Source organism: Ascaphus truei, chromosome 3, assembly GCF_040206685.1.
Source record: "Ascaphus truei isolate aAscTru1 chromosome 3, aAscTru1.hap1, whole genome shotgun sequence".
Lineage (NCBI taxonomy): Eukaryota > Metazoa > Chordata > Amphibia > Anura > Ascaphidae > Ascaphus > Ascaphus truei.
The window spans coordinates 386688440-386716435 of record NC_134485.1 but is presented as its reverse complement, the minus strand read 5'-3'; the positions used below and the strand labels follow the sequence as shown (position 1 = coordinate 386716435).

The 27996-nt window shown below is 38.9% G+C and overlaps 1 protein-coding gene across 6 annotated transcripts in view; it reads left to right on the top strand.

Moving 5' to 3' along the window:
* DYNC2H1 (dynein cytoplasmic 2 heavy chain 1) overlaps positions 1-27996 on the top strand; it is a 631818-nt gene that overhangs the window by 225135 nt on the left and 378687 nt on the right. For 5 of the 6 annotated variants that reach the window (XM_075592400.1, XM_075592403.1, XM_075592398.1 and 2 more), the window contains exons 62-70: positions 1023-1164; positions 2567-2676; positions 3415-3435; positions 10617-10715; positions 13115-13238; positions 16451-16614; positions 17305-17424; positions 19642-19776; positions 21339-21482. In XM_075592400.1, coding sequence (XP_075448515.1) covers positions 1023-1164; positions 2567-2676; positions 3415-3435; positions 10617-10715; positions 13115-13238; positions 16451-16614; positions 17305-17424; positions 19642-19776; positions 21339-21482 — 1059 coding nt within the window. The remainder of the gene's footprint in view (positions 1-1022; positions 1165-2566; positions 2677-3414; positions 3436-10616; positions 10716-13114; positions 13239-16450; positions 16615-17304; positions 17425-19641; positions 19777-21338; positions 21483-27996) is intronic. The other variant, XM_075592399.1, reaches the window with a different exon arrangement.

Below are 27996 nucleotides of genomic sequence, written 5' to 3'. Positions count from 1 at the left end.
TCCACTGTGATCTTAACCACTGAAAACTTGGACAATACTAAAGCTGTTGATTACAGCATGTAGCGTAGTATTGTTCACGGATGCCCTATTAATTAATAAGTGCTGATGATCTTAAGGCAGTGCTCTAAGATTTGTAGTCTGTGCATGTGTAGTAGGTTATATTTGCCTCACTGAAGACTAGTGGTACTATGGTCTAAGTACAGTACTGTCAATATAGTTGGTACAGGTGAATTTGTGATGTCCGCCTGTTTGACAGTCAATGCACGGTAGCACATACTGATTATAGCAGTGTTTAAGTTGTATCGAGCATATGGCTGGAGTACTGCTATTTGGAGCTGCAAGTATGAAGCAATTAGTCTGGTTGTATAACTAGAGCAAGGGCAATAAGGTGTATAACAAAAGCCCTATTTCATCTAGTCTTAGTGCTGTGAGGCTGATCTTACTGCAGAGCTACTGTAGTTGTCCAAGCCCTGCAGCTATAGGATAATAGACTGAGTGGACAGGATGGGAGGGAAAGTGTTCCCTAATTGTACGGTTCTGCAGCAGTTCAGCCCCACCTGCACGTTGTACTGAGACTCTGCCTTAGAAGGTATTGCTGATCGCACCGGTAGGAGAGGAGAGAGAGATTTGTCTCAGTGTTTCCCTTCTCTGTCAGCCGTCTTATCGGAGTGTACTGTGCACCGGGTATGGAACTTCCGGTACTCACTCACAGCTGATTGTTGTGCTGGCGAATCACCAGACTGTGTCCGCGTCGGCGGTACACAGAAGGCCAGTGTGTGGTGATGTTAGCGGACTGCCCTCATCTCATTTCCAATTTGAAAAGCTTTTATAGCAGAGGAGGCACATATACTGTATGGCAAATTGCTTTCACTTTATTGTAGATCCTACTGTATATGCATTTGTTAGTGGGACTGAGGTTTTAACTGAGATCTTTGGGAGTCTGTAGCTGTTGAGTTATAATGTTACAGTATAAATCTTATTTTAGTGTGATTTCTTAATAGATTAAACCTTCTTTTTCTTAGGTTGTAGAAATAACAGAAGACCTTAACACTCTGCCAAAGAGGGCTCAGCTGGCTGCTGCTTTTATCACATATATATCTGCTGCTCCAGAGGATCAGAGGAAAGACAGCTTAGATCAGTGGATGAAATCCATTGGATTGGAAAGTAATTGTTATTTTTTATTTCTGAGAGGTTCAATATAACTAATTAATTTGGTGTAAAGTACTGAAGCTTCTAACTTTGAATGAACTTCTTTTTTTTTTTTTTTTTAATGAATGTTATTTTGGTGAAAGCCATGTAAAAAAAAATCATTCCTTTGTGTACCTGTATCATAACTTGCTAAAATTACTGGTGTAGTTTTATTTTTACACATTCAGGTATTATGGCCATGGAAGAAAAGGTGCAAAATATGACCACTATATTATTACTATATTTGCATGAATACTGAATGAGCAGATTTGTTTAAAAAAAAGAATCAGTTCTCAGACTTTTTTTTAAAACCAGGAAACAATAAGGGATTTTATTCAGTAATCTCTTCAAATAATGCATGGAAGTCCTAGGCTGTAATTCACCAAGCCACAATGGCAATGGTAGTTACCACCGGATCAGGGTATGATCATTTGTACGCTGCTGCAGCTACAGGATATATCCCATCCTTAAAGCTGTATTCATTGGTAACTCTGTCATTATTTTTGCTAAGTAATTAAGCCTTGTATACACAGAGAGATAACAAATGACACAAATATAACACAGACAATAATTCCCTGGCGCACTATCAGATAATAAACCTGACGAATCGGAGTAGTCCCATGAATCAAAAGATGGTATAAAGAAGATCCACAGTCCACAATGTCCCGTTCTTTTACACAGAATGCTGGTCTGAAAATACAAATATTTGTATTTTCAGACCAGCATTCTGTGTAAAAGAACGGGACATTGTGGACTGTGGATCTTCTTTATACCATCTTTTGATTCATGGGACTACTCCGATTCGTCAGGTTTATTATCTGATAGTGCGCCAGGGAATTATTGTCTGTGTTATATTTGTGTCATTTGTTATCTCTCTGTGTATGCCATACAGCCCTTGTGGATAGGGTTGTTATATTCCCAAGGCAGCCATTCCCCAACCTGCCACAACAGGCTGTGAGGGATTCACATTAGGTTTTTTCTTATATGGGACACCTTAAATATTTATTTTATTTTTGTAAGCACCTGGTTATTTTAGCTAATATTTAGGTATAGTTTTATAGGTTTGAGCGCTGATCACATGCTTTTAGTTTAAATTTTCCTCACTAATTAAGCCTTGTGTTTGCAAGTCTGCTAGTGGGATAGGGAGCTAACTTTTATAGGTATTGGTAAATGTGTTTGTTAAAATATTTAGTATGTTATCGATGAGAAGTCACAATTTGTAACAAACGTCTAAATGAGCAGAGCAGTAAACTGAAGAGCAGTGTTTAGTGACCGCATTACACAGTGTGAAGCACTGATGTAGCAGGTTGCCCTCCTAAAAGTCAACATGTATTTGAATGTTAATTATATACCATCTATTGATTTTTGTTTTTCCTAGCCTTTGATTTAAGAAGGTTTCTCTCTACGGAGAGCGAGCATCTAATCTGGAAAAGTGAAGGATTACCCTCAGATGAGCTCTCAATAGAAAATGCCCTAGTCATTTTGCAGGTATGGCCTTCAGCACTTTATCTCTTTTTTTTCTTATTTTAGACAATGTATTAGGAAAGTAGAAGAATTGCACTACAGGTAGGTGTAAAAATACATAGTGACCAAATAACACACTTCCATACTGATTTTGTTGGCTTGATGAATGCTCGTCGCAGCTTTTGCTGTTGGGAAGGTTTTAAGTTAGTGTTGGCAAATATATTTTCTCAGCATTAGTTTCTTTGCACATTTTGTAAACTGGCTGAAAACATGAGTCCATAACGTTATAATAATAATATTATTAAAATGCCATCCAACTGATCTACAGTATGAAGTATTTGAATTGGACTTCAAAGTATTACTTAATGTTACGATATTTACCTGGAGGTTGTACAGGTAACATTTATTAGATATTGCGTGACCTTCATTTAATATAACCACTCTGCCGCCGAATGGAGCTGCAATGCATTGCAGATCAGTTACCTTCTGAGAATTAAGTGTTTCATATAATAGTGTGTGTATGTATGTAGAAAGACTAATTTGTTTTACTAAATATATATTATTGGAAATGGATGCTCTCCATGTGTGTATCCACTTAGAAACTAGTGATGAATGTATTATGCTAATTTGGGGATTTATTCCCCTTTTGCACACACTGTACCGTATTTATTTTATTTTGTATTGTATGTGTTTTCATATTTGCTGTTTTTGTGGATGTTAAATACTGTTTATTTATTTTTTTCATCTCTTTTGCGGCATTAGATCTGTGGTTTGAAATCATCGGTAAGAATGAAAATTGTTCAACATGACTCTTACTTTTGGTTATATATATTCCTTTGGGACCCACTATGCTATACACTATCTTCCCACTTGACAAACTTGGTGACAATTTAGTAGAATTAAAACAAATATGATTTGCACTGTAACTGCTATTTAAATGTATATTTTATATACACTGTTTCAAATAGCCAAACTTCCTACTGAAATCATCTACGCCTTTTGTTTTTACCATTGTGTAGCCATTTTGTTGCGTTTTTGGCAATGTCACCAATGTCATTTTTGGCAATGTCACCAATGTCATTTTTATATTCTAAAGTTGTATTCCGGGATGATCAGTTGTCTCCTATATTAGTTAAAATGGCCTATGCGATATCACAGACATTATGACAACATAGCCAAGGTAACAGCGGATGCAGGTGAAAATTCATCAAAAAAATGTAACTTTTGAAAAACGTAAAAGCAAGAAATAAATCCCCACACCACATATTATGTGTCATGGTTTCATTTTAATTGTATGGGGGGATTTCTCCTTTAACCGTCGAACATAACACAGAACTGATGTACATTTAGATCCTCTCCCTGATTTCTTAATGATGTTGCAAAGCATCATGTACAGTACAGCTCTACTTTGTAAGTGAATGTCCTTTTAGCAGTTATTTATTTGCATTGGTCCCAAGAAGAGTATGACATTTAGTAGGTTGTGATACCTTTAATGGATCAACATATAAATCATACATGGTGTCCACGTACATAAGCTTTAAAGACTGCAGAGGTCTCTTACTCCTTTTAATCAACATATTTATGAGATCTCTTTTTGTGTTAGTCATCACAATTAGGGGCCACTTGAAGAAACGGTTTATCTAAGCTTTATTTTCATTATATTACAAGTAGTGTATACAGTATAGCATTATCAAAAAGGAAGAAAAATAGAGGGTGTATTGGCACTCAAGCCTTCTTTATCATACAGTAATAAATGATACAATGATAAAGAAATTATATTTATTGATTCCATAAAATAGCCTTACAAAAATACATAGGAAAACATAATAGATTTTGTACAATAATAAAAATGTGAGGTTTAAAAAAATGAATTAAAAATAATATGTAGCTATAGATTCCACAAAATACCTTATTATTGAATGTTTTGCCATGTTATGGTATTTTCTTCTTGGGGAAAAAACTGTGGTTGCTTCCCCTCATACAGAGGTAAAAGGAAGGGTTCACAGTTTAGTGTTAGGACCTGCATTCATTTTGGTTATACCTTGACGTGGTACGCAGGCTTATGATGCTTTGGCCAAAGGGATTAACTAAATAACCAAGTAAATATTATTATTATTATTGCAGTATTTAAACTTTATACTTATTACTTTATATGTTTTGTCAATTGGATGTAGCATTGGGCACCCCTGTCTTTTGTTTCTATACATTGGCCATGCTCAGTAGCACTCTTATTAACATATGTATGTGTTGGAGTTAGAGCGTGCTGGGAATGTGTGTGTTAATTTAGTTCCTGACTGGTAATGTTATGTTTAAACAGAAATATCCCCATGTTATTTTTATAATTTAATCCAATAATACAGGGATTACTAATGACATTTAATGACTTGCATGTCCATGCAACACTAAAAGTGTTTGAAGAGTAGGGGAGTGTTTTGGGCCCATATAATATTTTTGCATCAGGCATTCAATTGATCTGTACTTCCTCTGTACAGTATGTTCTTGTTGAGCACAGCAGAATTGCTTTATGGCATTAGTGGGCATCACCTGCGGCCCCCAGTGAGTGTTGAGACAGGGGGAATGTTATAGCATGGATCGTTGGGTCTCCCTGCACCTTCAGCGGCATAATGATAGTGTGCTGGTCAATACTTTCCACTTCTCTACTGTGCTAATTATTGATTCCCAGTGCCAAAGAAGGAGCAGGACAGCATTCATCAGCAAATTGGCATTAAGCAGCTGACCGAAGGGGACAGGGAGAAGCTACTACCCACAGGGTTAACGTGCGACTCTTTAGAGGGATCAGGGGCCGCACATGTGCAACCCTTGAAGTATATAATGTTGCCCACCATTGCTTTATGGCATTATTGTGACCCATAGTTCACTGACTCACACGACCTAAGTATTGCTGGGCTATTTATCAGTCTTCTACAAAGTTAGACAGATGTGCATAAAAATGGAATTCAAAGCATAGAAATTGATGTCTGATTAGAACCACTTGACTAAACTATTCTGGCTATTTTCAGTGATTCCCATCTCCAGTCCTGAAGAATGCTCAATTGGTCAAGTTTTAATGACATCAAGTATTTAATGATGATACTGATTGAGTCCATCACATGTTGCACTCAAACAGCTACTGTATTGTGAGTGTGCTTTGTGGTAAAGTCAATATTTTAGTAATTAAGATATACTTTTTGTACCGCCAAAGATTGAAATTCTTATCTTTAAGATCAAAAACACACTCTTTCGTTGTCCTCCTCTCCCCCCCCCTCCCATCCCCTTTCCCTCCTACCCCAACCACCACCCCCCCCCCCCCCCTCTAAAAAAGTGAAAATGCCTTGTTGGATTGTTTATAGTAGTCATGTGCCAATGACTCTAGAGTTTCTGTAATTAATGTGATTTTTGCACTTTCAACTCCAATAAAGGCAAAAAAAATTGGGGGGAAAAAACCCACACCTTTTCTAGGTTGTACAATTCTTGCACGATGAGCCTTAAGTAAAAAATAAACATCTTTGAATAACTACTATATGTCTACATTTAATAACATTGACTACACATGTCTGTGTCTAGTGGTATTAGAATAGACTTTAATAGTTCTCCCTCTCTCTTCTCATGTATATTAACCTTAAAATTAGGTTGTTCAATAACTTCAGTTACAATAATAAAAATAATCGAATGAATAAACAGGTTACACGTTTTATTTGCTTCTGTGTTATTCCTAAAAAATAAACATCTTGGTTATATTAAAGAAAATGTTTCACCCCCAATTCCCAACACGACATCTTGACCTAGATCACTTCCAGAACCCAGACCCTCATAGTAATTGTCTGGGGCACTGGTCTCCGCAGTCTCGTAATCTCACAATCCCTAATTTTATCCCACCCAACAACCTTCCTAATCAATAAACCAAAACCAACACAGAATCCAGATAATTCAAATAAATCAAATTGTTTAAATGATAAAAAGTGCACATTGGCTAAATTGTCAGAGGTGTAGCCCTACAGCTACTTCTAGAAAATCTAATAATCAACTTTAATATTTAAAATGTTTTCAAGAAACAATATTATTATTCAGCCTGTCTCATAGGTGAACATTTTTCTTGATTATTACGAGTTTAACATATTATTTTAATACAGAAAAATATAAATATATACGACGTTACAGTGCAAATCATGTGTTGTAATTCATGTGGTATGTGGTGATAGGTTTCACATTCTAATCAAACTATATTCTCTTCTATTTCTGACTTAAGTTTTAGGTTTGTGGTCTTTTTCACTTCTTACATGAAAACGTTATGTCACTTATTTGCGAGAAACAAGGGTGGGAAGTCGTATTGATTATTTCTTGTATGTAGTAAAGTACTATAGCAGTAGATCGAGTAGTATGATTTATTGGTTAGTTTCGAACCATACAGGGTTCTTCATCGGGTTTTTCAGAAATATGTGTTTTTATATACAGTATTGTAGAGAGATGGCATCTAGTTACAATTGATATGGAGAGGATGCAAGATATTATGACCATGAGAATTCTGGCAGGCAAGTGTGAAAATTAACAGAGGCTTAAGAGGCTAGTTTATTGTTAATAGAGTAGGTGCTCACTCATTCACTTATTTGAAAACATTGTGATATCTTTGCAAGTACTTGATCTTCATGTCATCCATTTTGAGCTCTAAGAACAGAGTACTGTATATGCGTCCGTTTCAAAGACAAGTGTCCTTACCACAATGTGGTCATTGTAATGTATGCTTGGGATAGGTCATTATGTTCAAACGATCCTCGTTGTGTAAGTTTCAGAACTTCTATCTTAAAATACTGTACCACATGGAGGTTTCACCATTGTTTCTTAAAATACACAATCAAAAGTTACATCAACCTGTTCAAATTAAATAATGTTTTTCCCTACTGATAGGCTCATGTTATAAAGTAAGGAAAAATCAGAGTAATGATAAATACATGTACAAAAACAAATGGATATTTCCTGTGGTCAAAAGCCATATTTCGTTTAATGTCTTCTTGCACATTTGTAATTGTGAAAAGAAAGGATTGAACCATAGTTGATATAGATGGTGCTATATACATACAGTACATACATACAAGCTGTACTGGCTCGTGCGACCTTTAAATTTGTTGCACATTGTGATACCTTTTAATTTAAGCATGAGCATTCTTCTTTTTTTTTTTTTTATAGTTCTACAGAAGCTATCAAAGCCCCTTACATTAAAAGACATCACAGCCTGCTTTGAAACTACAAACATTACAGTATATGCACATAATTCATTTTTAATAACGTAAATTTCCCAAGGTCACAAGGAGAACTGAAACTGTAATTCGAACTGTGTTCTCCCACTTCTCCAGAGGCAGTATTCTTACCACGTGGCTACTCCAGTAGCCCTATATAATAAAATTAATGCTGCAGTATCATTATATTTTTTAAATATACTGCACGGTACTTAAAATTATTATAGCGCATATGATGTGCTAAGTAAATGCGGAGAAAACACAAAAATAAGACAATATATATATACTTATGTGGGTCATTCCAAATGTGGTGCCCTCTATAATGTTTACTTTCTCCAGGAAATGTATTTGTAAAAAAAAAAAAAAAAAACGAAGAAAAAAGGCAACTCTGACCTATGGATTATGGCAGGGGTTCTTAAGACCCAGTTTTAAGGCTATCCCAGCTTCAGCACAGGTGGCTCAATCAGTGGGTCACAAGTGCCAGTGTGGGGAGAGGGAGGGTGGCGCGGGGGTGTCTGGTGGACTATAGTTGAGAACCCATGGTCTATGTGGTAATGTTATGGTAAATATTGAAACAATATAAATTAGACACCAGAAAAATAAATTAAATTGTTATGCAATAATGATAATAAATACTGTACTGCGAAACGAACATAGATTATTTATTTATTTTTAGAACCAAGACCCTGCTTCCTAAACTTTATAAAGGGAGATAAAGGTTCAAAGACAGAGAGAGGTGTTACAAGTTTATTCCTTGTCCCATTATAAATGTAGTTTTAGTGTGTGTTTGTATGAGTTCAGGCTGTTTTGTAGGTCCATTTTTAAGTTTTGTCTGTGGGGATTCTTAAAAGGGCCACTCACCATTGTTTTCTGCAAAAGGTTTTGCAAGCCACCACTGATCGCAGCAATTTTGGTACTGTAGTGCTGCGGTATTCTTTCTTCTGCTCGATGTTGGCCCTAGACTAGCTCTCACCCAAAGCTGTATGTGTTATATAGTTCATGATAGTTATGTAAAAAAAAGTGTTTCCAATTTAGGCTCATAAGCCTAATTTTGAAAAAGCAGAACACCATCATCATATGTAGAGCAAACCTTAATCATGATGCTTAACATTTTGCATAGCTTATTTCAACTTTGTTTTTCAAAATGTCACTACACTTTTAAAGGAGGATAGGTCTATATTCTCTCTGCCTTTGTGGCTAATTATTGCAATATTAATTTGTAATATTGTGTAGTATTTTTTATGTTTTGTGGAAGAATTGACACAAAGGGCCATATTTACAAAGCAGGGCTACTGAATAAGTCATCTTCTGGAAGACGTCTTCATAAATATTAGAATTAGAGTATTTTCCATGTTCATTACCGTAGGCCACATTGGTATCCTCCAGAGTTACGGACATAAGGCTTAGGGGCCACACAGCGCAGGTCGGGTTAAAATGAAATATATTTTTGGGTAGGGTAAGGGGAATAGGAGATATTGCTGCTTTAAAGGCAAGGGAATTCACATGTTAACTCAAGCCTTTTTCAGTCATGTTATTGATGCCTTACAGTAACTTCGCTTTACTCCTATTCAGACCCTAAAATTAGGCTTTTGCTGGAATGCAAAGAGAAAGGAGAGGAGATGGAAATAATGCCAGAAATAATGCTATGTTAGTTAAATCATAGCTAACTCTGGCACTACACCTAACCAGCACTGCAAAAGCGGAATTTTGGGGTCTATATGGGAACACAATCAGGTTTAGCTCGGATTTAACTAACATAATCTAACTTCCCCTCGTTAACCTAATACACTTAACTGAGTAGGGGATGATATGGTTACGCCTCATTTGCATCTCATAAGTAACATCCATTTTAGTTAATTCTATGGTGTTTACAGGAGAAAACATGGCTTAATGTTACGTTATTCTCCTTAGTGAAAACAGCGTTACTATTACTGTGACCTTAACTTACCTTATCATGTTAAGTGGCCTAATGATGGAGTTTAAGGAACTTGTTGCTCAAGGATTCATTTAAGCCTCTAATGGTGAAGAAATCTGAAAAATCCTCCATGTGTGATTGTTTGAGATCTGTGCCATTACAACACATTGCGATATAGCACAAGACATCAAGTTCTTAATAGGAATCAGTGGGAATTGTTATGCTCTACTGTATATCATAATATATGTGTGCATGTAACTATGGCCATCGACACACCTGCAATGTCTTAATGTGGCAATTCCAAATACTGTATTGCCAAAAAGTCCAAAATAATGCACTTGGGTAACAAAAAATCTAAAGACAGAAAACAGGATTAAAGGCAGTATGATGTCAACTGCTATAGAAAAAAGGGACCTGGGAGATATTATTTCAGCAGGCATCTAAGTAGATGATCAATGTAACAAAGACATGGGTAAAGCCAGCAGGATGTTAGGTTGGGAGAGGTAAAGAGAGAGGATTTTATAGATCAATGATAGAGCATACTGTGTTCATTTCTGGTGACCATAAATACTGAAACTGGCATTTTGGAAATGAAGGCTACTAAAATGGTGCAAAATGTACAGCAGAAGATTTACCAGGAAAAACTAAAGAACCTTAATATGTGCATCTTAGAGGATAAAAATGGATATGATTGAAACTTAAACAGGCTTGGAGGTTATTAGAGACTATCTGTACAGTATTTTTTTAATATATATGTAAGCTAAACCTACTGTATATTATAATTCCTTTAACTTTACCTTTTTTCTGTTATTTGCCAGAGCCAAGTATGTCCATTTTTGATAGATCCCTCTTTACAAGCAACAGAATGGTTAAAGACGCATTTGAGGGAGTCACGTTTGGAAGTTATTAATCAACAGGTAATACACTAATTGGACGTACGCTACTAAAATAAAAATATGTTTGACTCACCACAAGTCTTGGGATATTTAGGGTCTAATCGTTTTTTTAAGTAAACTGCACCAACAAGTCAATTATAGTCATACTTCTAATTCTTTTAACTCTCTTGCAACTGTATTATACGGTACCAAGGGACATTGTAAGCAAATGTTGACAAAGAAAAGTAATTCTCAACCAACCATGTCACACAGACACCAAGACAGAATGTAATGCACTTATTATTCACTAGTTCTTTGTTTTGGGTGTCCTTATATCACAAACATAGAAAAATCTTATTTAAAAAAAATGTGTAGCACACTTTTTCCCCACCCACTGGGAGATGTGGAGCTACGGTTTGTGGGTGTGGTGCAATACCTGCTGGTGCCCAGGAGATCTGAGACTCCGCTGCTGGAAACCTGGGGTGCACCTGAGTGATGCTCGGTAGCGCCTTCACCTGTACGTGATTCTATAGCGTAGAATGACCCCGTTACAGGACACATAAGAAATACACACGTGGTATAACAAAAAAGTTTTACTAGGTGCAAAGGAATATGATATTCAGCCTACCCACCAGACCACGCATGGCCGTACCTTCCCACAGTACCTAGGAGCCTTTTGGGCACCCAACCAACCCGGTGTCCACAAAGTCAATACCCCACCCAATGTGTGGTACAGTGCTGCCCACTATAGTGTTGTTGGTGCGCGTGATACGTAGGGTACCTGCCGGCTGAGTCCAAACCTGGGCGCGAATGGGATCCACGGATCCAAGATGTCCACCGCGAAGCCTCCGCCTCTACGTTTGGTGGCTCCCACGTGGCGTGTGGCATGTCTTTGTTGCAGGTGTCTGGTCCCAGATCACCTGAGGCCAGGATGCAGCCACGTCCTCTCACTCTGATAATACAGGGGCAGTGTCCCTATCTATGGACTTGTCCCTACAGCAACCACAAGCTGAGGGTGATCGGGGCCTAGCTGGGACCTAATGGGGGTCTCTGGCCTAGTGCAGGTGCCACATACACACCCTACCCTGATGGCATCCCAGCTCCGACTGGCGGGGTCTCCAGCACACAAATTTTATCAATCTCCCAGCAGGAGATTCTGCGCACACTATTGGTTGCTGTGGATCAAGTGACTAGTACTCCCAAAGCCTTCTGGCAACTGTAGTTCCCTTGCAGAAGCTCCGCATATATTGGCCACCCTGCAGCACTCTCTACGCATGCACGACTGTACTGCGCATGCGCAAAGCCTCCGTGATGGCTCCTCCACAAATGAGAACATCCCTGCGCATGCGCGACATGTATCTGCGCACACACCAACATGGCAGCGCCCTGCAGAGGGAGCCGCCGAGCCGATCGCCGCTCCATACTCCCCCGCAGTGCCGCCCGCAGCTGTCTCTGCCTCTGTTGTCACGCGCGACCGCGCTGGGAGTTAAGGGGGCACCAAAGGGACCCTGCTATAAATGTTTACACTTTTCTGAAATATAAACTGATAAAACTTTCTAGTGTGCAAAAAAAGAACGATTGTGAAATAAAATACACAGGCTGCCAATTTTAAATTACTGTAGTGCCGACGAGTATTCTAAAACAAATCTGGGGCAATCACCAACAAGACCCAGGTACATGCAGGGTACATGCTGGGTACATGCTGCAACATTTCAGTGACATTTCTGCAGACAGACTAATGGCCCATCGGATTAACAGCGGGGGTCCCTGGCAGTCCCATTCAAAAAGAATGGGACTGCCAGGGACCCCTGCTGTGTTAATCCGACGGGCTATTAGTCTCTGCAGAAATGTCACTGAAATGTTGTAGCATTTACCCAGCATTGTACCTGGATCTTGTTGGTGATAGCCCCAGATTTTCCAAGGCAAGTTTTAGAATACTCGTCGGCGCACCTGTATAGTCAAAATAAAAAAAACAAATTCCTGATGATTTATTAACAAGATAGCTAAACACAAAGCAATAAATTAGGCTGTTTCATATTTACAGTTTATTTTTACAATAATAGAAATGTTTTCAAGTATGAAATAACTTTATGAATGACTTCCGTTGTTCCATACTATACCAAAGCAAAAAAGCCAGTTTGTTAAGGACTTTTGCCCATATGTACAAAGTAATGCGAAGCTGTAAGACACCTTATGGTATAGCACTGCTTGGCAAATCTGTTCCTCAGTGACTGCTAACATATTGTACTGATGGTTATTATTTGGATATCAAGGTACTGTATAGTATGCTTCCAGATTTAAGACTTTTTTTTGTCTATGAAAAGAACATTACGTATTGATACTGTGGTATGACTTCCAGTACTTTTCAATGTTGGCAGGTTTTGTTTTGCATTGTTCATGCATATCCACATTTTACTGTTGCTGTGTTTTTATTTATACAGGATGCCAACTTTATTACTGCTCTGGAGCTGGCCGTCCGCTTTGGCAAGACACTTATTATCCAGGAGATGGATGGAGTGGAGCCTGTGCTTTATCCATTACTTAGAAAAGATCTCGTTGCTCAGGGTAAGTACTGTACAACACCATAGGAGAGCCTTGTCCGTGTAACCTTCTTCACCCACTGCTGCTCGGCAGTTTTATTTCAAAAATTGGTTATTTTTTACTGTCCAAATGGGAATATTATTCATTGATATTGTCAAACTTGAGCTTTCAAGACCACAACATTTCATCCATCTTTTGTGGTTGGCAAGAATTCTGTAGAAACAAATTTGTTCAAATTAAGCAGACACATAAGAATAGAATAGAGCAGTGATTCTCACGCCAGAGAGGTGGTGTCCGGGCCGTCTCCCTTCGATGCTCCCGCACCTGAATGGCATCAGATGGCGTCTGACGTCACATCCGTTGGTAACATGGCAACTTCTGGTTACTCGGGGAAGGAGGCAGGTACACGGCAAAACGGTCCCCTCTGTTCTGGATCGGAGCTCACTGCACAAACTGTGAAGGCTCTACGCGTTTCGCTGATCTTCTGTCGGCTTCGTCAGGAGCAATATCGAGCGCCAAATTTGAAACCTCCGTGAGACACGCTTCCCCAAGCGTGCGGACGCGTGCGCGAGCCCCTGCTAAAGCCGCTCTCATTGCGGCTGCAGGGGCTCAGTGCCGAGCAGCAGTGCGCCTGAGCACGGCGCTGACCATGCCCGAGGCCTAAGAGGAGTGAGTTACAGTAATTACCTGTCTCTACCACTTGCCACAGTGTGCAGGAGTCAGAATAAGTAGAAATCTACCCACTCCTTCCCGATTTTGCAGTCTCTTTAATTGTTTGATGTGCCTGTTTAGATACTTATTAGTATTATTAAAGTTTATTTCTAATATATTTTAGTCCTTATATTTTTTTTCTCCCCTCGCGCACGTTGTTTAAGGATTATTTAATTTTTTCATCCCTGGTTTCCATTTACCTTTAATTATTGCTTGTTTTGACTCCCAGAGGCAGACATTTTGTATAGTAGAGATTATATTTTGTATTCCTACTTATCTGCGTCTTTTTGGGCATTTATTAATTATTGTATTAGGACTATTAAAGGAATATTTTTCTTTTAACCACGGGGATATTTGAATTTTTTATATAGTCCTCTAGACTCTGCCTTTTTCTCTTCTATTTCTCCGCTGGGAGAGTAAAAGCACAACTTTTCAATATTTTCTGTGGGGTATATTTGTGAGTTCAACATCTTTGGAGACATGTGGAGTCTCCATCTACAGTATCTACAAACTATTTGGAGTAGGTGTAGACTTGACACAACATTACTGTCTGCTTTCCTTTATACGTATACTTATTCTGAGGTATTAACATCTTCTTTACAAATGGTATCTTCCTCCTCCAATGGGGCCTGTGAGTGCACTGTAATAGGGGCCTTCTTGAGACCCTAGCTTGGATCTAGCTTTGTTTTTGTGCTACCAAGGACCCAACATATGATTTGTTTAAATCTGTTTTGAAGTTTCATTCTAAAGATGTTTATGAACATGGTTACCAGATGTTTAAGGTGGATCTTTTCTCTGTGTGATGTCTCTTTTATACTGTACCATTTATAGCATTACTTGCCAAATAATATGACAGGCAGAGGCATGAATAAAAAAGCAAACAAGACTGAAAGTCATCCTCCCCCATTCAAAGTTCCCATTGTAAATCAAGGCAAAGGAATTGATTTAATGGCAGTAATCACTTCAGTTTCAACCTATTAAGCATAACACTTACATTAGTTCGATTTGGTCATACAGCGACTGCATAGCAAGTCCTGAAGTCTGATTTGATCTATACTGTATATCTTGATATGGTTGATATTATTATGCTTTTTAAACATTATTTACAGTATGTAGAATATATATGTTTTACTCATGCAGTGGGCACATCTGTGCTGTCCCTACTTCTTTGCATAAACATTTGCATGCCATATTATAGTCTTGGTTTCATAGCACCTGATTCTTTTGCCCCTAAAATTGAAAGTCAAATGCATATTTGGTGCACTGGCTGAATACTTTGTCTTTTATATCCTCTGTGCGTGCATTTCAGGCTGTTCCGTAAAACAAATTGTACTATTGAGAGTAAAGAGAAAAACCCTGTACGGACTGGTCACTCGCTAACTGATGCAGGTCTAATCTGTGAAACGAAACTTCGGTATTATACTGTAGATGTTTTTGAATATTCTAATAAATTGATTTTTTTTACGAGTGTCCAGTCTGTACAAGCATTTCCTATTTAACTTTTGTTGTTTTTTTTTTTTAGGGACTCTTGACTTTCCAGCTGGAGGCACCTTGTTATTGTATTCTTTATTACTTTTTTGCATGCTAATATTTTGTGTGCCAGGTCATACCTTGTTTTGTTCTATTGAGAGTAAATGCATATTTGTTTATAGTACAGATGTAGCGAGACTTACTGTCTGAAGCCGTGGCTGAAAAGCTTATAGCAGCTGCTCTGGAGAAAGTGCTGCTGCAGGTGGGTCCATGCTTCTGGATCCGACCCCCTGCAGTGACAATTCTCTGGCACCGGGGCAATCGCCGTTCCGTGGCTTCCCTCAGTGCCTGAAAATAGTAAGTCTTGCTACATCTGTATATATAAAATATGAATCATGTTGATTGCATTGTTGTTTTTTCCCCTTTCATTTTAAATGAAATAATTGCATCATAAGAGGGCATTACGTTTGTGCTTTAAAAGTTGCCATAGAGGTACAACCTCGTGAAGGTAGTGGGAAAAAAAGCCAGAGCCATACAGTATATACCTCTGGTAGGCAAGTCAGACCCTGTACCGTTTTAAAGGGGCTGCCCCACCTAGCGGTTGAAAATAAAATTTGTTACCACCTTTTCAGTGAAATTGGCTTTCTTAGAAAGATTCAAGCATCCTTAAATAACTGTTTAGTTGTGCCTGATGATTTCTTAGTTGTGCCTGGTGATAAATGTATGATTTGTATTTCTCTTGGAACACTGGGGTGAATTATATCTATATATGCTAATGATGGCATCATAATTCCTTTGCAAACCAAGAACAGAAGGAAAAAAAGAACAAAGAACAAATCCGATCACCAAAATACATTAGGTACTGCTGTGAAAACACTTCATAGCTTTGTTTACCATTTAGATGTCTGATTTTTGTTTTTAATGGTGTCAGTCAGCTACATATTAATTATTACAAATATAAAGCTTTCTTCAGAATTTCTTCCACACTGGTAAAATGGATTCAAACTACAGTAGTGTGAAGTATTTAGCTTATAACTGTCTTTTTGGTTACACAGGGCCCCGATATGTAGTCCAAATTGGCGACAAAACCATTGACTACAACGAAGACTTTCACCTGTTTCTAACAACACGTAATCCTAATCCTTTCATACCGCCTGATGCTGCTTCAATTGTTACAGAAATTAACTTTACAACCACAAGAGCGGGATTAAGGGGACAGGTAATATGGCAATTCACATCATTTGTACAGTCAATTTATTTTAAATTTCTGAAGGAAGCTGTCAGAATAATGCCTCCATATTTACTAAGTGCAGGCAGTTAGACCACCTTTTTAAAGTAAAACTCTTATTACAGCCAGCCCTTAATCACAAGTATGATTTCAGTCCTAATCCACTGTATGTTGGTCCTAGTATTAATTGAAGTGATGTGTTTAGGCGAGTATTACTGTGTATGTTTATTCTGTTTGCCTCTTTATTGGCCTGCATTACGTTCTAATGCAGTACCCAATCTCCTGACTATTGGTTGTAGTTTTTTAACCACCATCATTCTAAATCCTGATAGATAATATTTACATTTGTAACTATTTAGCCCTTTTCTGCAGTGCTTGAATGTGCTTTAAAAGTGGCCCTAGAGGTAAAATCGTATTCTTAGAACAAGTAATCAGTTATGATACCAGTGAAGGGAGAACTGATGGATTTAAATTGTAAAATGTCCTTTAGTAAGCAAGGCTTTCTTAAAGTACTTGAATGAATTGATGCTGGGGAATATTGAGTGCATGAAAATAAGTCAAAAGAGACAGGCCCGTTGTAATTACATAGTATGCCACGTAAGGGTTTTTTTGATTCATCTTCTTTGTAACCAGCAAATTTTTCCCAGAAGAGCTCTAACCTGTAGTAAACATTTTATTTAGCTTTTAGCTTTAACTATTCAGCATGAGAAACCAGACCTGGAAGAACAGAAGACAAAATTATTGCAACAAGAAGAAGATAAGAAGATTCAGCTGGCGAAGCTTGAAGAATCTCTTCTGGAGGTAAAATGCTTATAATAAGTTACTGACTTCAAAAGGATTGCACAGTTGTCTGTACATTGAGAAAGGTTCCGATGCTATTTGCAGTCGAGCATTAAGCACTTTATACTTGTCACACAAGCTTTTTACTGGAAATGTTGCTGAGAAGTAGTCAGCCTCTGTTACACAAAGATACACATGACATGCATGGAGTGCCAGTACTGGTTATGGCACCCGTTCTGGAGGTAACGCCTGGCAGCACATAACAGCACTCGAGGCATGTGCCCCACAGACCCTTATCCATTAAGCTGTGAAACCTCCCTGTATTGACTGAGATTTTATTTACATTTTATTGAACGGAGCTGAACTCCTCGCACCATATGGAATAAGGACCACAATCTATTAACAAAGCTATCATTATGTTCACTAGTTAAAATGTTTTAACCCTTTCAGTGCCAGTAGTGGGCACCCGAGTGCCGCCAGTGTACTGTGGTTCCTTGAAATAGTGGAAGTGGTCATTTGAACAAAAATTCAATGCTCCAGAAAGGTATATTTTCCTGGAATGCCTGACCCTGTCATAGGGCACCTGGCGAGCAAGTTCTCATAACGTTCAGGGTCATGAGGCACCCAAGTGGCTGATCAGCTGTAGTTCAAGTGTTTTGCTTCAGAGTTGTACTTGGCATAAGGACAAGCTTGTTCACATCATGGTAGTAAAACAGATACCACATCAATGTCTGTTGTCCGTAATTGTTTTAGGGATGTGTTAGCCTTCTAAATAGCAGTATCCCTCCAAATATATTATATTATGCTAATAAATAATGTAAATGGGGAGAACAGCAGAAGAAAAGCACATGAGGAAAGCACTCAAGGATTCCATAAAAATATAAGGCTTTATTACAAATTCATCTCGATAACAAATACCACACAAAACACTGAATAAAAGCAGGTTAAACACAACAATGACGTCAACATCCAGTTGTGAAATCATATAAAAGTGCTGTGCTAAACTGAAAAAAAATAGGGGTGACAGAAAACATACATGGTTAAAAATAAATAGGAGTATACTACTATACCATAATTATAGTAGAAACATGATGGAATAAAAGCCACCCGAGCACGATAATCCAAAAAGTACGTCATGTAGTGGAAAATAAATATTAACATAAAAAGGGAAAATAAGTAATTACTGAAGTAATCTGGTTATAATCCATGTGTAATAGTCAGGAAAAGCCAAGTCCATTTGAACATGTCCTATATTTGGGGCATCCTTTGCTTACCATATATATACTATTATACTACTATATTACAGTTGCTTTATGCTTTACTGTGGAGGGTTTTAGTCACTTTTTTTACCCACCATAACCTTAATAGTGGTGGTGATTACCTACTCTTATCTCATTTGAGCAAATGTCAACAAGCCAACCTCACACTGATGATACCCATCAAGGTTGAAACATGTCTGTGAGTGGGTTAACTGACTTTGCATCTCCCAATTCCTTGCTTAAAAGCTGTGTTTAAAGCAGCATGCATTGGCTAAGGATTGCTCATGTAATGTGAGCATGAGATAAAAAGTGGCACTGTGTGCTCATTTGCATGTCATTTCCCAGAATCCCTTGCTGCAGTGGAAGTGCTGTTTGCTGGGTGATAATGGTGAAAGACAGGGTTGCAGACCTGTCTAAGACATGCAAATGAATATACAGGAATATTTACAGTATGCACCAATACTGAGCATTAACTTATTCATAATAATGTTTGGGCATAAGTATCAGCAATGTAGTCAGTCACTGTGAAATGAGGACAATGGTGGTGAAACAGCATACAGTAATAAATTGGATCTGAATTAACGATTGTAAGATTTAATGTCCCAAACTATTTTACTATGACAATGCAACCACCTGCCTTGATCCTGCAGTGTATTTGTGTTAGATATTATGGTCATATTTACATCTCACAGCCCAATAAGTAAATATGGCCCTATTAGTGGGATTAACAAAGTGCCGGTGCAGGGTTTCATCCAAAGCAATTGGGGATCACAGTGCGATACAATGCAGTGACGCTCAGTGAATCCCGGAGAATGTGCTTGTAACACATGCTTCTTACATTATATTTTCCGACTGGCCTGTATTACTTGTCATCTGTGACATTTGATGTTTTAACTGTGTGATAGACTATAAGTATTGCATAGTAGTGTAGTGCATCAGTTTCACTATTTAAGAATAAAGGTTTATTGTTTTTCACCAGACCCTTGCAACATCTCAAGGAAATATACTCGACAACAAAGATCTTATTGAATCCCTGAATCGGACTAAAGCAAGCAGTGCCCTCATTCAGGAGTCACTCACAGAGTCTCACAGACTTCAAATTTCCCTTGATCAGGTATTCTTGTTTTATCTCAATGGCTGTGTTTATTTCATTTTGATTTGTACAATAACCTTTATGACTACATGTGACTACATCTTCAGAGGGTGATGACTATCTCTCGTAGGAACCAATTTATGTATAGAATTCTGTATTAATGAACCTTCAAAGTGGGTGTGGAATTGAATCCTGTTATCAAACCCAAAAAGGTTTAGAGCATATTACGCTGACCAACACAAACAGACATCAGTTCTGTATTCAGAATAGAATGCAAACGAAGACAAGTGCGCAACTATATACCTCTAATGTAAAGTATTCTGTTAACCCATTAACCACCTATGTGATACAATAATTGAAAAAACAACCTCTAAGTTGAAGATAGGCGTCTGCAGCTATATTGATAGGGATGAGAACACCCCTAGAACTGAAATACAAAGAAAACAAAAGCGCAGACGCACATAGTGAAGTATGTAAAATAAATAGATATATACTGTTAGGGTAAGATATCTGCGTACATCAGATCAAAAAGTAATCAGCATTTCATGTGCAATGACATGGGTTACCCGACGTCACACAGCCACCGCTTGATCGAAGGATATCCACTTTACTGCTTTTAGGAAGATCTTTGTCTGGGAGCACACCACCACGGCACTTGGGGAACACCCTCCGCTCGTCTCCAGGGTCCAGTTAAGGAGCCTTTGCAGGTCAGGGGCATCGAAAACCGCCGCTCCGTCCGGCTTGCCGCCGATGCGACGCCCTCAGGGGTCAGAACTATTGAAACCACCGCCGGGCTAGTTCGTCAAGTGTCCCGTATGTAATTCACGACCGGCCGCAAAGTGAGGATGGCCGTAAACTGAAATATCGCGTCACTTCGGTATTGCTGAGAAATAATCCCCAGCTTAGAACCAGTACATGAAGAACAAACTTGTATTCATAACCCCTTCAGGGCTCAGTCAACCTTTTATCCATATCAATTGAAGGGTAACCATGTGGATACATTTTTTGACATGGTTTATAATGATCTTAATGTTATTAATGATAGTGGGAGAGCAGGTAACATCGGACATAACCTAACTAAAGCAGAAAGTCTTGCATTAAGATTCTTGCAGGATAACCATCAACTTATTATTAGACAGGCTGACAAAGGAGGAGGTGTTGTTTTACAAGATCGCTCTGTCTATGAACAAGAGGCATGTCATTGACCCATGTCATTGCACATGAAATGCTGATTACTTTTTGATCTGATGTACGCAGATATCTTACCCTAACAATATATCTATTTATTTTACATACTTCACTATGTGCGTCTGTGCTTTTGTTTTCTTTGTATTTCTGTATACAGCATATTCTTTTTTTGACTATACAGTAGCTATTAATCATACATATTTATGTATTTTCTTGTTTGCTATTTTCTAGGCCTGTTTCAAGTATATTGAAACTTGTGTTTTATTTTTTGTTGTTTAACGTACTGCATGTTATGCTTGCAAGCTTATTTATTTCCATCAAATGCATTTTATGCTAACTGACCATTAGAGGGCACTAAAAGCACAAGATGTGATCTATTTTTGTTTTATCCACAGGAACGGTATGCGTATCTTCCTCTAGCAGAAAGTGCCAGCAAGATGTACTTCATTATCTGTGACTTATCCAAAATTAATAACATGTACCGCTTTAGTTTGGCTGCTTTCCTTAGACTTTTCCAACGAGCTTTGCTTAGCAAACAGGTATGTCCTATATTATTTTGGGAATTAGCAGATATGTCCTCTAGGGCCTATATTATGTGTTTCCAGAAGACAGGGACAGTTATTAACGGATACAAACCATTTAAAACAAATATTTTCATGTGTTGCAGACACTTCTAGCAACACAGTTATTAAAACGGTAACAGAACTTCTAATTGATGTATTGACTTAATTAGTTTGCCAAACATAAACAAATACATATACTAATGATTTCTTAGAAATTATAAATGCTTTTAACTAAAAGGAGATTTCCAACACAATTCATTTTCAGAAAGATTGTTTTAAAAATCAGTAATTTTTTTTTATATCACTGAAGTTATGTTCCTGTTTTGGTTAGGCATTGCATTGTTTGAGAGTATTTGCAGCCACCATTATTCAATCAATTTCCTGGCAAAAAAAAACTCAGGAGAAGATTCATTGAATTCTTTAGACTGTGAAACTGGTGCAAAAACTGCAGCAGATTTTATGAGAAACATTTGCATTGAAATATGCCTGGTTTATTTTTTATGTACAGTATACTCTAAATCTGCCGTAGTGTTTTTTAACCAATTTTGCCTCCACTTTGCAGCCAGGAGACTAGGAATAACTGACCCACTACATTTCTAAACATTGCTTCCACACCGCAAGCCTACATATAGTGGCGGCCGCCTTTCCCTAGTGCGGCCATAGCGGCGCAACTCTGATAACCGCGGGCAGATGCAGTATGTTTTTTTTTTCCGGAGTATATTGCGGTATTTTAGCGCTCGTAATATTAGCATTTTATTAGCGCTGTCTGCAATACTGCAATACCGTCTAAAAACTCAGGGGCGATCGTGAGTTGTTGTCTTCAAAGTCTAATACTTTAGCAGTTCAACCTACACAGGCGGCACACTTTATTTGAGTGTGGCTCATTCCGCAAGCCGGGATATGTCCCGGCTTGCGAGCCGCACTCCCTCGGCGTGATGCGCGGTCACGCGTCATCGGGTGCCTGTGCCGCCTGTACGCGTGCCCAGGGCTCCCCGAGGGAGCCCTGGTGTCGCGCGGATGTGAGGACGGCGGCGGGACGTTCCGGGGGACCCGGCGGACCCGGTGAGGAGAGGGGGAAGCCCCGATCGGCGGGCCTCTCCTCCGAGGCTTCGGCGCGCGCCCGGGACATCCCTGCGCGCGCCAGGTTACTGTCGCGGCCGAGACCGGGCAAATGCTCAAATAAACTCGGCCGCGACAGTACAGTACGTCAGTCTGCGTGTGCGCGCGCAGTAATTGTAAATTTGCATATTTATACATGCATGTGCAGTGCTGTATGTCTCATTTGAAAATTGTTGAAACGTATAGGCGTGTACTGTAACAGTATCACATTTCGGCATACAGTATACAGTACAGCGCTCTCCCCACGCTCGCCCCCGCACACACACAGGATAATTTACTGTACTGCACTGCAGTATTTCAACTTCTTATCTTCACCACTGCTTGCTTGCTTCAAGAGTAGGTGACCAAAAAATATATATATTTTTTCTCCTCATTTTTTATTTTAATTTTCTCCACATGCTTGCCTAAACCATCTTGATATTACGATATTCAATCTGTGCTGTAGCTTTTGACTGCAACACTGTGCGTTTGACTGCACATGATTTATTTGTGTGCTTTTTATGTATTTGGGGGTGTGGGAATCAAATTATTATGATGACCTGCCTTTTGAAAATATGTCATTTCTTTGAACTGCAGTACAGCTAATCCTTCATGCAGCTGTACCCTGTACACCCCTCCCCCACGCACACACACAAGACTCGGTCAAGGATTTGAACTTCTTTCTTATCCACACCTCTACAGCGCTATTCCGTTTCTAAAGCTTATCATTGTGTTTTTAATCGTCCGTCCCTAGCCGAGCATCACCTCTCTGCGCCTTCGTGTAATCCTCTTTGGGATGGGAGCTACAGTACATAGCTGATGATTACTGCGCATGTGTCTGTAACTTCACCACTGCTTGCTTGCGAAGTTCAAGAGTGAGTGACCAAAAAAAAAATATATTTTTTTTTTCTCCTCATTTTTTATTTCAACTGCGGGTGTGAATGCGGTATGAATGCGGTCAGAATGCGGCATGAACATGGTGAAGTGTGGTGAAGTGCGTGGCATTCGGAAAAAATCCCCGAAAAAATTCGGAGATGTTGGAGAATAAAAGGGGTCGCGGCTGTATGAATGACTACAACTTGTTTTCTTTAACTCTTGAATGTTTATTAAAATGTGACAAGAAAGGGAGACTTGTTGGGGGTACAAGCATCTCAAGTACATGTCATTTCAGCTTTAAGGAAGAAGTACACCTTATTGTCAACTCACTTATTAGAAATGTACATACTGTACAGTCTAAAAATATAATCAAAGAAACTAATGTGAATAATGTCTGCCATGTGTGAAAGACATTTTGAAATAACTCACGGGTATACATTTTCTGAAGGGAAGAGTTTTCCAGAGGAATAAAGTTTGTTAATATGTTTTATTTCTGTAGTTTGAGAACTAGTTGCACAAATTGTCATGGAATATACAAATGCATGTGAATATGACCTGTCAGTTTTCAAAAACTGTACACTAGAATGTAACTGTCCATAAGGTACAGTACAAAATAAAACACACAGGTTTCTATAATATTTAGCATTTAATATTTCTTTCCACCCTAGATACTGAACCTACTTTAAGATTGTGTTTTGGGTTATTGAAGAATTTGGATGAGTCAGCGTCATCTTGAAAGAATGTCGTGTTCCAAATGTGCTTGCGACAAATCAATGCAAAAGAAGAGATTTCTTTGATCACGCTACCAATTGGGCCAAAGGTTAAATGTATCTTGTGTAGACCGATTTATACATAAAGCAAAAAAACAAACTGAAATGTTACAATTACGGAACTTCAATAACCAGAGTTAAATTCTAAAAATATTAAAGAGGGCCAACTTTTAAAAATAATTTAACATTTCCCATAGACCAAGATCTAGTTTCCACGTGGTATTAGTTAACAAAGTTTTTCCTGTTTCGTATTTTGGCATTATATTCCTTACATATGTAGCCTCCCTTTCGCCGTGTCTAAGGGAAATTGCCTTATCCTCCGCCGCTGGGAGCCTGGGGTGATCACGTTCATTGTATACAGCCCCATCACCTGCGAGAGATCCTAACACAGTAGGATAACCCCTCACAGGAACCCACATAGTCGGTAACCACACACCGGATATATAGCAACGTATTTACTGACATAGAAACCTTCAACCACAATAATAACAAGGCCACACTAGACTGTACCCACACTGTATAACCAACACCTTGTCCACACCCCGTGAGGTTCCCCTGAAGTTGTGAGGTGCTCTGGGCACCTAACCACCTGGTGTCCACAGATCCAAGCTCAGCCCAAAGTGTAGCGCTACCCACTGTGTGTGGCCGTTGGTGAACTTGTACGAACCTTCCTAGTCTGCGTCCAGACCAGGGTGGATGGAAGATGGTGGGTCCCCAGGCCGCAATGTGAGCCCACAACACAGTCTACTGAATCCTCTCCAGTCAGCAGGCGTTAACCTCTGAGGGGGCTCCAGCTCGAGTGTGTCCCTATGAATGTCCCTTTAAAGGGTTTTCGGTCGGGTCCCAGACCACAGGCCATGCACACCGCGTGGCGTCCGCCACTGGTGCACTACCACTGTAAGCTACTCGGGAAGCGTCCCTATCTATGGACCTTCCCTGCAGCAGCCACAAACTACACTTGTCCGGATGTTTGGAGAGCGCAGATGTATGCAAATAGAAGAAACATACAAAATATAGTGCAATATGTTTAAACAAAAATGTGTTCTGTTGATATTGAAATCCTGTGAATTGTATACTCATAAATTTCCCATTCTTTAAAAGTGTATCCAAAACAGAGACAGTGTTGTGTCTTTATGTTGTCTGTCTCAGATGTTTCTTTAGCCCATAGGATCTGGTCACCTTAGTAGATGAAGTAAAGAACCCAACATAGTGTGTACTTGTAAAAACTATTTTATATCTATAGAGATAAAATGCACTCACATGGTGTCAATGATAAAATCGTTCTGAACAAATAGTAGAGCGCGACCGGTCGGAGTACATAGGCGTTCTCTCTGCCCTCCTCTGCTTGGCTCGCGTTGTTCTCTCATGTCCCGCACTTCGGAATGCAAACTCCCGGCTGGATCACGGGCGGGTGGGTAGGCAGCGCGGCGTTCTGCGTCCTACACCAACAGATCAAGTTTCCACTCGGCTGCTACTAAATACCCTGTCTCCTAATCTCATAGGTTGTCGCAAGCTGTGATCGCGTGTTCTTAATCAGAAGTTAATTACTCTGCAGACAATAGTCTCTTGTCTAGTCTCTTATTTATTTATTTTTCGTTATAGCTAAATAATAATACAGTGAATTTAAAATTTACGTCAACAATCAATGAATTCGAATAATAGGATCTCCCAGGGGGGAAGAAATGAGGCTCAAAGGATATGGGATGCACTAATAAAGGAGACATAAATGGACTGAATATAAATCCAAAGCTCCATTAAATGAGATATAATAAGGATGTTGTAGGAGGCACCCTAGGCAAGTCTTTGTATGAAGTCCATTCTAGAGTATATGGTTTTGTGGAGGTGTATAGGTCCCAATCAGGGAATGCAATATTGCAGATGAGTGCCCCAATATCCAAGGACAACCTCCTATTGACAAGACCGTTCAAAATGATAAAATAAGCAAGTACTTACATAGGAATGAACGATTTCTTCTCCTTTGGTGTAATCCAGTCTATTGTAAGGAGTTTCCACTTGCTGGGTGCCATCCCTGGTATGCATTGCGCTGTGGATTCATTTAGAAGAAAAAGGCAAAAAAAAGTCGCCGCACCACTTCAAAGAATAAGCGAAGAGGGTGAAAAATAAACACACTTATTGTACACTTTGATAAAGCCTTGCTAGGCGAAACATGTCCGTGTGATTGTCTTTGTTTTTTGTCCTCAATAAATTCGTTTATTTTTCACCCTCTTCGCTTATTCTTTGAAGTGGTGCGCCGACCTTTTTGCTTTTTTTGCCTTTTTCTTCTAATGAATTCGAATACCATTTTCTGGACTTAACGGTGTATATTGAAAATGAAAAGAGTTCGACGAAAACATATTTCAATGATGTAGAAAGCAACAACTTTATCTTACAAGTTCAATATAGAAGAACCCCGCTTCAGCTAAGTACAAAGTAATAATGTGGGGGTAGGGTGCTAATGGGTGACGTATAAGGTAAGTAATAAAGAGGCAAGAACCCACTATAAGCACTCAATACCCCCTGATGTATAATGTAAATGTTAAAAATAATTTTTAATGCTATACTAAGTAAAATAATGGGTGTTAAAATTCAACAAATGACACACATATATGATACCCTATGATGAATATATATGATATCTGGTAACTAAGTAAGGCGACAATTTGAGGTTAATTGGATCAAACTGTCCCAGGGAGCCGGTATACAGTAATCCCTATTAGTGGTTAATTAGGTGTATGCTGGTATCAGTGAGGGGCTGTTCAATACCTGTCTCAGGTGTCAGACAGGTCCCAGATGGTGAAGGTGAAATGTGAAATGGATCATAATATGCTAGGTACAGACAAAAAGATCAGTATTTCAAACCAGTGTGTGCTCACTTTGCAAATCATAAATCCATAAATGGAAAGTGTAGACTCTCTCTACAATCCAACATGTAGCCACCTAACAGCAACTGGTTGATTCCTGAATAGTAAAGGAGTGGGCTGTTAAACACAGAACACAATGTGCAGAGGCTCATAGACTCCTAAAACAGTGTGGTTGTCAGTATACCTGTGCACATATTCATGAATGTGCTTTCTCTGTCAGGAGTGCTAATGCCACTATAAAACTGTGTATGATCAAAAGAAACCTATCTAGTATGCAGAAAAAGGTTTCATGGTGGATACATATAGTCACCTAACAGCAGCTAATTAGCTCCAAAATAGTAAAGGAGTGGGCTGTTAAACACAGAACACAATGTGCAGAGGCTCAACGACTCCTATAGGCAGTGTGGTTATTAGTATACCTGTGCACATATTAATGAATGTGCTTCCACTGTCAGGAGTGCTAATGCCACTATAAAGCTGTGTATGGTGGAAAGAAACCTATCTAGTATGCAGATAAAGGTTTCATGGTGGATACATGTAGTCACCTAACAGCAGCTAATTAGCTCCAAAATAGTAAAGGAGTAGGCTGTTAATCACAGAACACAATGTGCAGAGGCTCAAAGACTCCTATAGGCAGTGTGGTTATTAGTATACCTGTGCACATATTAATGAATGTGCTTCCACTGTCAGGAGTGCTAATGCCACTATAAGGCTGTGTATGGTGGAAAGAAACCTGTCTAATGTGCAGGAAAAGGTTCCATAGTGGATACTGAGTGAGAAAGAGACACTGTTATAATACTGCCACAAGGCAGCACTGAACACACTCAGGCTTATGCAGAGAGGATAGAGAATGGAAATAGCGCCATCTTTTGGCGAAAATATGCA